We start from the raw sequence: 12,384 nt of genomic DNA, 5'->3' as shown, positions 1-12,384 counted from the left end.
CTCCCCCTTTTATCTCAGCTATTTTTCTTTCCCTCTCATCTCTCTTCTTCCCCCTTCCCTCTCAACTTGCTTTTTTCTGCACACTCTCCTTCTCTCTCTACTGCTAGACACTGGTGAAGTAAGACAAAGCCCTGCATATGGACATTCTAAAGCTTACTATGCCATACCAGCACCAAGTCCAAGAACTTAAAATCTACCAGCCCTACCTATTTGTGAACAGCAGTGACTGCTGCTGGCTCTGCAGAGTGGAGATGTTCAACTGCTATCAACATAGCTACTTGCTATAAGTTAGCACAGCCTTTTGGCTGGCCTAAATGCATCCACATAGCTATATGGATTGCAGCTGAATATCACTACTTATCCATCCGGGACATCAAAAGACTTAAGACTTGAGGCAGTTCAGAGGATTGTGACAAAAATGATATGGGCTTGTTCTAAAAGACATATGAGAAGAGACTTGAATATGTATACTCTAGAAAGAGGACAAGCTAAACTGCTACATAAGTCACCTCAGGGACATATGGAAAACATATAACATCATCATCACCTAGTAAAAATAACAGACTGAAAGAAACAAATATGTAGACATAAAGTCAAATAGAAAACCCAGACTCTGTTAGCAATGGAACATAGCATGTTCTGCCCCTTTGGTCACACCCCTTCGGCCACGCACCACAGGCTCACATCTACGGGCTGCGTTCTGTGGTAAGGCCAGGTTCTTGTTGGGCTCCAAGCCCCCAAATGATGTCACCAGCAGGGAGATCATGGCAGTGCCTGCCCGATCAGCAAACATTTCAGATGTTCAAGTGCCAGTCCAGTGAGGCTCTCAGCATCTCACCTCTTCCAACCTAATATATTCCGCCATTTTCTTCTTTCTCCCCTTCCTCACATGTTCCTACATCTCCCCCTCTCTCCCCTATCCAGCATCATCCCTTTTTGCTCTCCCTACAGCCTACTACTACTACTACTACTACTATTTAGCATTTCTATAGCGCTACAAGGTGTACGCAGTGCTGCACAAACAGCCCATCCCTTCCCCTCAAAACTGCCCTTTGTGTCCCCATTCCCTACTCCTTGGTGTCAGGATATCCCCTCTCGATTACTTCGGAATAGGGGGAAATGTATTTAGATGGATAAAGGGTTTTCTTACCTCCAGGACCTACCAAGTAAAATTTAATTCAACCCTAACACTGCCATGGAAACTGATTGTGGAGTTCCTCAATGCTCCCCTTTATCCCCTACACTCTTCAATATAATGTTGATCTCTTTGGCTAAATCCTTATACAATCATGGCCTCAACCCATTTATCTATGCCGATGACGTCACAATCTACATCCCCTTTAGAAATGACTTGTTTGAAATCTCCAAAGAAATCAATCTTGGACTGTACATCATGAACAAATGGGCTAATACTTTTCAAATGAAGCTGAATAATGAGAAAATGCGCTGCCTTATTCTTTCATCTTTACATAATAAGTTCAAACCTTCAACTTTAATAACTCCAAACCTCACCCTTCCTATCTCTGAGAGTCTAAAAATATTTGGTGTAATTATCGATCGCAACCTATCGCTAGTCAGCCAAACTAATTCCACTGCAAAGAAAATGTTCTTTTCATTGTGGAAACTCAAGCGGATAAAATCTTTCTTCCCTAGAGAAGTATTTCGATAGCTAGTTCAATCAATGGTATTAAGTCACCTTGACTCAGTGGTGTGCTGGAACCGTCTCTGCAGAGCCGGTTGTTAATTTTTGAGCAATTTTGCGAGCCGGTTGTTGTGCTGTTGGGTGGGAGGTTTTTTTTCCACAAATTCTTTACGAGCTGGTTCTTGTGCTATCAGCCGGAACAGTTTTTTTTTCCCACAAATTGCAGCCAGAGGGAGAGCGAGGCTGTGCATGCGTGGTGTGTGGCTGGCAACCCTTCCTCGTGCTGCACATACACTGCAGGCAGGAAGTTCAGTGTGCTCGCTTCACCTCAAAGCTGCAGCGCTCGTGATCACAGCAGCCCCTGGTCCAACTGACAACTTAGCTGACCAGCTGCTGTCCTCCTGATACTGCTGCTGATAGCAATTACCAGCGGCAGCAGGACTGTCTGAATCAAATAGATTTTTTCACCTGCCTCCTGCAACCTCCCCGCATCTGAGAGGTTGAGAGATCTTGCTGCAAAAGTGCAGTACCTGATGTCTCTTAGAGGTAAGAACATAACAGTAATTAGTTTGTCAGATAATGAGGGGCTGGGGATTGCCTGAGGCGAGGGGAAGGACAAGTGGAATGGTGGAGGGAGCCCCCTCCAAACACTGCTGCACCGAGTGCCTGATTCTCTCTCCCCTGCCCTGCCCCGCCTATGCATTCCAGTATCTGATCTCTGTCTCTCTCCTCCTTTTAATCTGTTCAACTTTGTCCTTTTCCTGTACGTCTCCGCATCTGCTCTCTCCCTCAAACCTCTCTTCCCCCACCCTGTGAATCCTGCATCTCCTTCTCTCTCCCTCCGTGTCCCCCCCCCCTCCCCGCCGGCAGTCCTCGACTGGGGGTACTTCAACTTTGCAAGGAAGCCAATTTGCTTAATCTCTGTTTCCACTCCCCCATGCAGCCATTGCCATTCATTCACTCAAAACTGCAAGCAAACCTATGAGCTGCTGCAGGGAGGTTTAATAGACAGGAGTGGAAGTGAGTCTTATCAGTCCACTGTGAACAAGGAAGCCAATTTGCTTAATCTCTGTTTCCACTCCCCTGCGCAGCTATCATTGCCATTCACTGAAAACTGCAAGCAAACCTTCAGCCACGCTGGTGGTCTAGTCTAGTGGATTCTTCGGGGCAGGAAAGATCCCCAGTCTTTCCTGCCCACTGCCGGCGCTGACCCTCCTGCAGCCGCATCGCTCTTTAAAAATAGCTGCCAAGACTTCCAGCTTTTGTAAGTCTCGGCAGCCATTTTAAAGAAGATGTGGTAGGAGGATGGTCAGCGCTGGCAGCGTCAGGAAAGACTGGGGATCTTTCCTGCCCTGAAGAATCCACTAACCAGGATGGCTGTCTTCAGGTATGTGCTGGGACCCTATGGTTCGGGGGAGCAGGGAGGAGGTCTGGAATAGGTGGGCGGGTGGAGACCGTGGGGAGGATACTGTAAAAAAAAAAAAGTTACATTTTCAAACATGCCAGCTTGTGCATACGGATGTATACAGATGAAGTATAATAAGGGAATAACTTTTTATAGGTAGAATAGTAATTTGTTATAAATCGTAATCAATGTGTCATTTGGAGGGGCTGGTTATAGGGACACCCTAACCCTGTTATATTGGTGCAGTGATTTTTTTTCTCCTGATAAAGGGCTTCTAAAACAGACATGTTATGAGAATCAGCGGCTCAACGTTCAGACTTACTAAAAAGTTACTATCATCATTCCCCTCAACCCAATGACGCCTGAATCACATCTACGTCATCTGACCACAACACAATCTTGTATTTGTTATCAATCGTAACGGCAAATGCCATTATGGTTACTTGTAAGCCATATTGAGCCTGCAAATAGGTGGGAAAATGCGGGGTATAAATGTAACAAATAAATCTATTTATGGCATTTTATCCCACATTAAACATGTATTAGGAACCTGGGAGCATTTACATTTTGTTTTTCCTGGAGAGAGTATAGTCAGCTATGCAATTTGGGGGGGGGGGGGGGGGGGGGGGGGGGGGCGCAGAGGTCGACCGGGGAGAGAGCCTGTTGTTAAAAATTTAGCAGCACACCACTGCCTAGACTACTGTAATGGAATATACACAGGATGCAGAGAACAACTTGTAAAGAAACTTCAGACTGCCCAAAACACAGCAGCAAGACTAATCTTTAGTAAATCCAAATTTGAAAGTTTCAAGCCCCTTCGAGAGAAATTGCACTGGCTCCCAATAAAGGAACGAATTAACTTTAAAATCTGCACCCTAGTCCACAAAATTCTTTATGGAGAAGCACCAGGATACATGAACACCCTAATCAATCTTCCAGCCAGGAATACATCCCGTTCATTCCTAAATCTCCATTATCCTACCTGTAACGGCCTCAAATATAAATCCACTAACACTTCATCCTTTTCCTTTATCAGCACCCAATTATGGAATGCACTGCCAAAAGCTGTCAAAATTACTGAAAACCAACTCAACTTTAGGAAATTACTCAAGACCAGCCTATTCCGGAAGGCCTACCCCCAGGCTCCAACATAATACCCAAAGTCCTTCAAAGCAGCATATAAATGGACCATTTTGGACTCTCTTACCTTTACCCTTTTTCCCTTTATACCCTGTTCTTTCTATCCACTCTGACTACCACAATCTATTGTATCTGTATAACTACTGGACTGGCGATAGCCTTTTCGGTCTATTGTAAGCCACATTGAGCCTGGGAAAATGTGGGGTATAAATGTGATAAATAAATAAATAAATAAATAAATAAATAAATAAAATCCAGGCAGACTGTCACAGCACTATCCAGTTACTGCTGGGGTGATCCCAGTGCCCAGATAACTATCTGGTTAACTTAGAACAGCAAAAAGGCTGCCCTAAATTAACTGGGTGGCTAACTGGATACCATCATTGAATATCAGTGATACCTGACTAACTCCGGGTCTTGGGCCCATATATTCAATGCTGGTACTCAGATATGGCCTGGCAATGAATATCCAGGCACAACTCAACTGGCAGTGGCCAGTGTTTAACAAAACAACTGACTGCTGTTGGCTGAATTTTACTCCAAATATTTCTGTTAGGAAGTTATGGAAATCCGTTTAAGTACAATGATCACCTTTAGTCCATACCATGGGCTAGAATGTTAGAAACAGATAAAGGATACTTGTGAAGCAGAAGAGTATGCCAGCAATAAACTTTAATACCTTGGTAAGGTTTGCCAGAAGCATTTTCAGTGCTTGGTCTTGTCCATAGCAGAGGTAGCTGTGTGTATAGACTGTATAGTTATAACCATATAACCTAAAGAACATTTTAGTGTCTATATCTTCAATGGCACCACTCGGATAGAAGGTTATTTGTGTTGATGCGCCCCCGAGATCCATAGCCCCCAGTGTCTGATCTGGATTTGGATGTATCCATTCCTCTGTGAAAGAATACTGAAAGAATGCAAAATTAAGAAAACAAAATGTGAAGAGATTAGTTAAAGCAACCCTTGCAGGATAGCCATTGAGAGGTCAATTTTCAACAATGGGGCATTATATATTTAACAGATTATTGTGTCAACATTACCCATTTGATCAGCTGTCAAAATAACATCTGCAGAACTGATTGATTTTGTACTTCTGTCTTAGTAAAATTCAGTTTGTAAGTGTGAATTTAACTTGCACTATGCTCATCTTCATCCAAAGCAAAAAAAAAGTAGGGATGGAAAATGGACCTCCACAAACAAATCAGAAGAGAATACCAGAGATATAGTTTAAGAAAATTCATTGCAGAAGCACCTCATCTAACCTTAAAGGACCCAACACGGGACTGTTGTTCTGTCCCATGACAGCCTGGTACTAGTTATAGTGTGACCCTAAAATGTGTTAATGCCTTCACTGCTATTCTTACTCCTAAAGATCTTGATTGCTGCAGTCTTCACTGCTAAGATATGTGTGTGAGCAATGCATTGTGTGTAATGTAGTTCACAGACAACGCAACCCCACTTGCCTGTCTGTATAAGATCTGTTACTACTGGTGGTGATGCTGCTTAGATCACTCCCCTGTCTCAGCCAAGCTTGGCTTCTTTGTTTACGTGCCAGCACTTCCTGGCCATTCTTACTATCTCTGCCCTAAGAGGTCAGCCAGGTATGACCTTTTCCTCCAATCAGGGGCTGCCTCCTAGAGCCGACCTTGCCACTCGAGGGCAGGCTTTGTCCCTATTGGCCTTTCTACTCTTTCACTTCTAAATCTGTATGAGCTCCTGGCTCCGCCCCCTCTGCCCATGAGGAGGACAGTATTCCATCTCGCTCCAGGACAAAGCAATGATCCTGTTGTAGCTCTGGAAAAGCACTAGTCTCTTCACCCTGAAAATACCCTCCTAAAAGAGGGTACTGCACTCCCAAATACCTAACTCCGAGCTGCCTCTATCTGTGGAACTACTTTTCTTATCTCTGCAATGAGCTGATCCTGGTTAAACTTCTACCTTCTCTCCACTGATAAAGCTCACAAACTACAGGGTTCCTTTGTGCTTGTGAACATCTAACTGTGAGTAATCATCTATGTTATTCAATAAAGGAACTTCAGAAAAGAACAAGAGATTTAGGTGTGTTGATGTGCTAGGGGTATATACTTCAAGATATTGAGACTTACAGCTAAATAACTCTTAAGAAACAGCTATACAAGTCTCGAGAGACTTGACAACTGTGTTTTGGTGAAAACAACCATCTGCCTCAGGGGTTGCAAAATCTGTCTAGTATAATGAGAATGCTTTACAACCCAGGCTCAAACTAAGAGCATTTCAGGCAATATCTGTGGTTCCGATGGCTGATAAATTTGATCTTCAGGCACCATCGATTCTGCAGAACTTACTCATTATAATATACTTACTCATTAACTGCGACCCATGAGGCAGGCGGTTGTTTCTACCAAAACATGGTTCTGTGTCGGTTTCTTTGAGTTTATATGAGGTGCTTCTACAATAAATTTTATTAAACTATAGGGTTCATTTTCAAGAGAAAAGAACATGCAAAAAGTGGCACAAGGGGCAGATGGACATGTTTCTAACACAAAAACGATTAAACCATATAATCAAACATTTAAAAAGTTTTAAGTCTAATATTCACCAAAAGAAAAACATTTTGAGAATGAGCATTTCAGGGGCATGTCACAGGCGTGCCGTGGGCCCAAGTTGGGTGGTCTAACGTGATGTATGCTTTTTTTGTAATAAAGGATAGCAAAACAATTTCCTTGTGCTGGAAAGAAAAATGTTATGAATTACTACTACTACTACTATTTAGCATTTCTATAGCGCTACAAGGCATACGCAGCGCTGTACAAACACAGAAGAAAGACAGTCCCTGCTCAAAGAGCTTACAATCTAATAGACAGCTTACAATCTAATAGAATTAGATCTGCTTTAAAAGTGACTAGCTCAAGACCAAACTTGTCTTTGCACCCATTTGTGATTTTGCTGAGTTGGAGAGTGGAGAAGTGGAATTGTTGATTTATGAAAAAGAGTGTAGAGTTGCTTAGTGGTCTGTAACCTTTGTTTCTTTGCCCCTATCTGAACCTTTGAACCCTCAGATTTCCTGCCTTACCTCTATGTCTTACCTCCTCAAGTCCTTGTCCACACCTGCCAGCCCCCCCCAGCCACACCCATCCCTTGCTCTATACCTCGCCCCTTCCCCTACTAAACCCTCAGTGTCTCCAACTCCCCCCCCCCACACACACACACCTTTCATTCAAACCCCCTACCTACTTTTGTTCTGTCTCTCATTGTTCCTCTGTTTGTCCCAGTTTGACTCTGTGCTTTGTGTTGCTGCTGTTTGTGTCAGGACAGGGCATGGCAGGATTAATCCTTCGGTGGGTCCTAGGCACACAAGTACACTGGGCCCCCCGGCAGCTCCTTCCCTGGCCCTGCCTCTTCCCTGGTCCCACACCCTCCCTGCCCATGCCTCCATTTATTTATTTACCTGGTTGCTTGCTTATTTACTTTATTTCTACTTTATTTCTTTTTTCCCCCTCTTTATTTTAAAATTCAAAACATAAACTAAATAAACCATATCAATGCCATTGTACAGTTTTGATTCTTTGCAACACCAACAAACCTACTACTGGTCAAACAGAACCAGTGGGCCTGCCACAGAGTTCTACACAGCAAGTATATGCAACAGAATATCTTGGTCACATGCAGACCCTCACCAAAATGAGAAAATAAATAATAAATAGAAATATGAATATAAAAATTGAACTGGGAACCCCCAACTCAGCCTGTACTGGATCACTAGAGAAATAAAACAGAAATACAATTCCTTTTGTACTGAACACAGTACAAAGACAGCAACAATGCACATTTCCCAAAGCCAACATATTCCAGTTAATAAACTCAAAATGTTTTTCTACCTTTTGTTGTCTGGTCATTTTGTTTTCCAATAATGTTGATTCCAGTTTCTCATTTTTGCTTTCCTGCCTCTCTTCAAAGGTCCTGGGAAGGACACTGGACTTGATCCCTCTACTTCAGGGGTCCTCAATTCCAGTCCTTGAGGGCCACAACCAAACCTGGTTTTCAGAGTTTCCACAATAAATATGTATGAGACATATCTGCATGCAATGGAAGTAGTGAACACAAATAGATCTCATACATATTCACTGTGGAAATCCTGAAAACCAAGCTAGGTTGGTTGTGGCCCTCAAGGACTGGATTTGAGGACCCCTGCTCTACTTTGTACTTGATCCCCAGCTCACTTCCCTACAACACCAGTTGCTTGGATTTGACTCTGAGACTGGGCATAAAACAGATCTTCCGGATCTTCCGTATTCGCTGAATCCAGCGTATACCACCTTTAATCTCGAGGATCTGGCTTTTACCCAGTCAGTCACATCCACGGATTCTCTGCTGCCTCGGCTGGGCCCTATTCTGCTCAGGAATGTTGGGATTTTTTTTTTCTTCACATAAAAGTTTTAATCTGGAGATGTCCTCCTGATCCTGTCCCTGCCTCAGAACAGTCCCGGGCAGATGTATTCTTAACAATTGTGTTGGATCCAGAGGAGGATCCAATTTTAATGTGAAGAAAAAATCCCTACCTTCCAAGGCAAGGAAGCAGCAGTAAGGCAGCAGTGGATCTGGCCAGAGTAGAGCAGAGCCCAGCCAAGGCAGCAGAGAAGGATCCAAGGACATGGCTGATTAGTTAAAAGCCAAATATTCTGGATTTAAGGTGGTGTATAATGGATATGGCTTTTACCTATTTCCCTAGTCTCCCTCCAAAGGCTAAAGGCTTAGTACCCTACCCTAGATCATTTTTGCGTTTACCAACTCAGGCTTAGTACTCTCTCCAGTCAGATGTTGCCCCCACCCCAACAGGCTTAAACCCCTCTCTAGGCTCCAGATCCCTCCAGCCAGCCTCCCTCCCCAGTTCAAATTCCTTTTCCTTCTAAGATTCCTCACCCCACCTTAAACTACCCTGCAGACTCCAGCTCACTTTCGTTTGCTCCTTTGTCTACATACCTGCAGGCTCCCTCCTGGCTCCTACTTCAGTGGGAAGATCAACCTCGAGTTCACGACCAAGCCACCACCTCCTCTTCACCCCTTAACCCTCTCCCTTAACCAACCTACCCAGGTCTCTTTCTCCTCTTTTCCTGAGATCACCGAGGATGAAACTTCCCGCCTTCTTTCCTCCTCGAAATGCACCACCTGTTCCTCTGATCCCATCCCCACCAACCTACTCAACACCATCTCCCATACTGTAACCCCCGCCATCTGTCGCATCCTCAACCTCTCTCTCTCCACTGCAACTGTCCCTGACACCTTCAAGCACGCCGTTGTCACACCTCTCCTCAAAAAACCTTCACTTGACCCTACCTGCCCCTCCAACTACCGCCCCATCTCTCTTTTACCCTTCCTTTCCAAAATACTTGAGCGCGCCGTTCACAGCCGCTGCCTTGATTTTCTCTCCTCTCATGCCATGCTCGATCCACTTCAATCCGGTTTTCGCCCTCTGCACTCGACAGAAACAGCACTCTCTAAAGTTTGCAATGACCTGCTCCTGGCCAAATCCAGAGGTCACTACTCCATCCTCATCCTCCTCGATCTTTCCGCCGCGTTTGACACTGTCAACCATGATTTACTCCTTGCCACGCTGTCCTCTTTTGGGTTCCAAGGCCTTGTCCTCTCCTGGTTCTCCTCTTATCTCTCCCACCGCACCTTCAGGGTACACTCCCATGGATCTTCCTCCACTCCCATCCCACTATCTGTTGGAGTTCCCCAGGGATCTGTCCTTGGACCCCTTCTCTTCTCAATATACACCTCCTCCCTGGGCTCGCTGATCTCGTCTCATGGTTTTCAGTATCATCTTTATGCTGATGACACCCAGCTATACCTCTCCACACCTGACATCACCACGGAGACCCAGGCCAAGGTATCGGCCTGTTTATCCGACATTGCAGCATGGATGTCCAACCGCCACCTGAAGCTGAACATGTCCAAGACCGAGCTCCTCGTCTTTCCTCCTAAGCCCACTTCTCCTCTTCCTCCACTCTCTATCTCTGTTGATAACACCCTCATCCTCCCCGTCCCATCTGCCCGCAACCTCGGAGTCATCTTCGACTCCTCCCTCTCCTTCTCTGCGCATATCCAACAGACTGCCAAGACCTGTCGCTTCTTCCTCTTCAACATCAGCAAAATTCGCCCTTTCCTCTCTGAGCAAACCACCAGAACTCTTGTCCACGCTCTCATTACCTCTCGCCTTGATTACTACAACTTACTCCTCACCGGCCTCCCACTCAGCCATCTATCCCCCCTTCAATCAGTTCAGAATGCTGCTGCACGTCTTATATTCCGCCAAAACTGATATACTCATATCACCCCTCTCCTCAAATCACTTCATTGGCTTCCGATCAGATATCGCATACAATTCAAGCTCCTCCTCCTTACCTACAAATGCACTCAGTCTGCGGCTCCTCACTACCTCTCCACCCTCATCTCCCCCTATGTTCCCGCCCGTAACCTCCGCTCACAGGACAAAGCCCTTCTCTCAGTACCCTTCTCCACCACTGCCAACTCCAGGCTCCGCTCATTCTGCCTTGCCTCACCCTATGCCTGGAACAATCTTCCTTTACCCATACGCTATGCCCCCTCCCTACCCATCTTCAAATCTCTGCTTAAAACTCACCTCTTCAATGCTGCCTTCGGCGCCTAACCGCTCGAGATATATAGAATGCCCCAATCTATCCACCCTATCAGACTAACTGTTCACTCGTCCTCTAGATTGTTCACCTGTCTTTAGATTGTTCTCTTGTCTTTTAGATTGTAAGCTCTTTGAGCAGGGACTGTCCTTCTATGTTTAAATTGTACAGCGCTGCGTAACCCTAGTAGCGCTTTAGAAATGCTAGTTAGTAGTAGTAGTAGTAGTAGTAGTAGTAGTGGGAAGCAAAAATTGTGTGGTTTCTTTGGGACTCAGCCACTCCCACGCGACTCAGCAGTCCCAAGGCAGACAGTGCCTCCTCTGCTCTTCTCCTCTCTGCAGATGCTGACAAGGATCAAATCTGCAGACTGCAGCATCAGGGCCCCTCCATTCTGCTTCTCTGCTACTGGCACTGGCACTTGAGAAGAGTCATCAACTCATCACCGCTAATCATTCGTTCACTCCTCATCTCTGTCTCCTCCTCTTCTTGTGCCATGTGAGAAGTGCTGTGAGGAGAGGGAGAGAGATACTGGTGTGGCCACCAATGGCATAGCCAGACTGCCAATTTTGGGTGGGCCTGAGCCCAAAGTAGGTGGGCACAAAATTTTCTCTCTGCCCCCCTCCCCAGCACCTCCCAATACTGTAAATGATGAGGATCCCCAAGCTCTATCAGCTGAAGACTTCCTCCAAAGATGGCCAGAACTCCCTTTTACCAAGTTTGGCAGACAACAGCAACTCCTTGAGCCACTGACACCAGCACCCATGCATGCTTAGTTGTCGGTAGCTCAAGGATCCTGCCTTGTCTTCAGAGCTTGATAGAAGGGAGTTATGGTTGCCATCAGAGGAGGTCCCCTGCTGGTGGGGCTTGGGGATCTCCACCAGCTAACAAGCAGGGTCAGGGCTGGTGTTAGCCATGCTGGGACCCATGACAGAAAATAAAGACGTCTCACCCCCACCACCAATTCCTTCTCCTCCCTACTTCCCCTCCAATCTCCTCATCTGTCATTATAATCACACAAATAGACCCTCACAAAATACAGAACAAGGGATCACAAATTATAAATAAAAATATATAGACAAAATTGGGACTTCGGTATACTGGAAACCTTACCCCCACCACCAATTCCTTCTCCTCCCTACTTCCCCTCCAATCTCCTCATCTGTCATTATAATCACACAAATAGACCCTCACAAAATACAGAACAAGGGATCATAAATTATAAATAAAAATATATAGACAAAATTGGGACTTCGGTATACTGGAAACCTTGGCATGTACTACAACACTGAAGAAATAAAAACAGAAATGCATTTCCTTTTCTATTGAACACAGTAAAAGGACATCTGCTATGCACATTTTCCAGAGCTAACATATTCCATTTAAAACATTCAAAATAAAATGCTTTTTCCATTTTTGTTATCTGGACATTTTATTATTCCATCATGCTGGTTCCATTTTCTCTTTCCCACTTTCCTGTGTCTTCTGCTAATTCTCCTTCAAGCATCTGCTGTCTATTTGTCTTTTATTCCCTCTTATTCCATTTCCTCACTACACTTGTC

At 44.9% G+C, this 12,384-nt stretch overlaps 1 protein-coding gene across 3 annotated transcripts in view; it reads right to left on the bottom strand.

Annotated features, from left to right (window-relative positions):
* LOC115472398 (ectonucleoside triphosphate diphosphohydrolase 8-like) overlaps positions 1–12,384 on the bottom strand; it is a 454,313-nt gene that overhangs the window by 154,661 nt on the left and 287,268 nt on the right. For 2 of the 3 annotated variants that reach the window (XM_030206671.1, XM_030206673.1), the window contains exon 6: positions 4,867–5,097. The exons of the other annotated variant lie outside the window; for it this stretch is intronic. In XM_030206671.1, the coding sequence (XP_030062531.1) occupies positions 4,867–5,097 (231 nt within the window). The remainder of the gene's footprint in view (positions 1–4,866; positions 5,098–12,384) is intronic. 3 annotated transcript variants of the gene reach the window in all.

This window comes from Microcaecilia unicolor, chromosome 6 (genome assembly GCF_901765095.1).
Source record: "Microcaecilia unicolor chromosome 6, aMicUni1.1, whole genome shotgun sequence".
NCBI lineage: Eukaryota > Metazoa > Chordata > Amphibia > Gymnophiona > Siphonopidae > Microcaecilia > Microcaecilia unicolor.
Note: the sequence above shows the minus strand (reverse complement) of the source record. Positions and strands in the feature narration are given on the sequence as shown.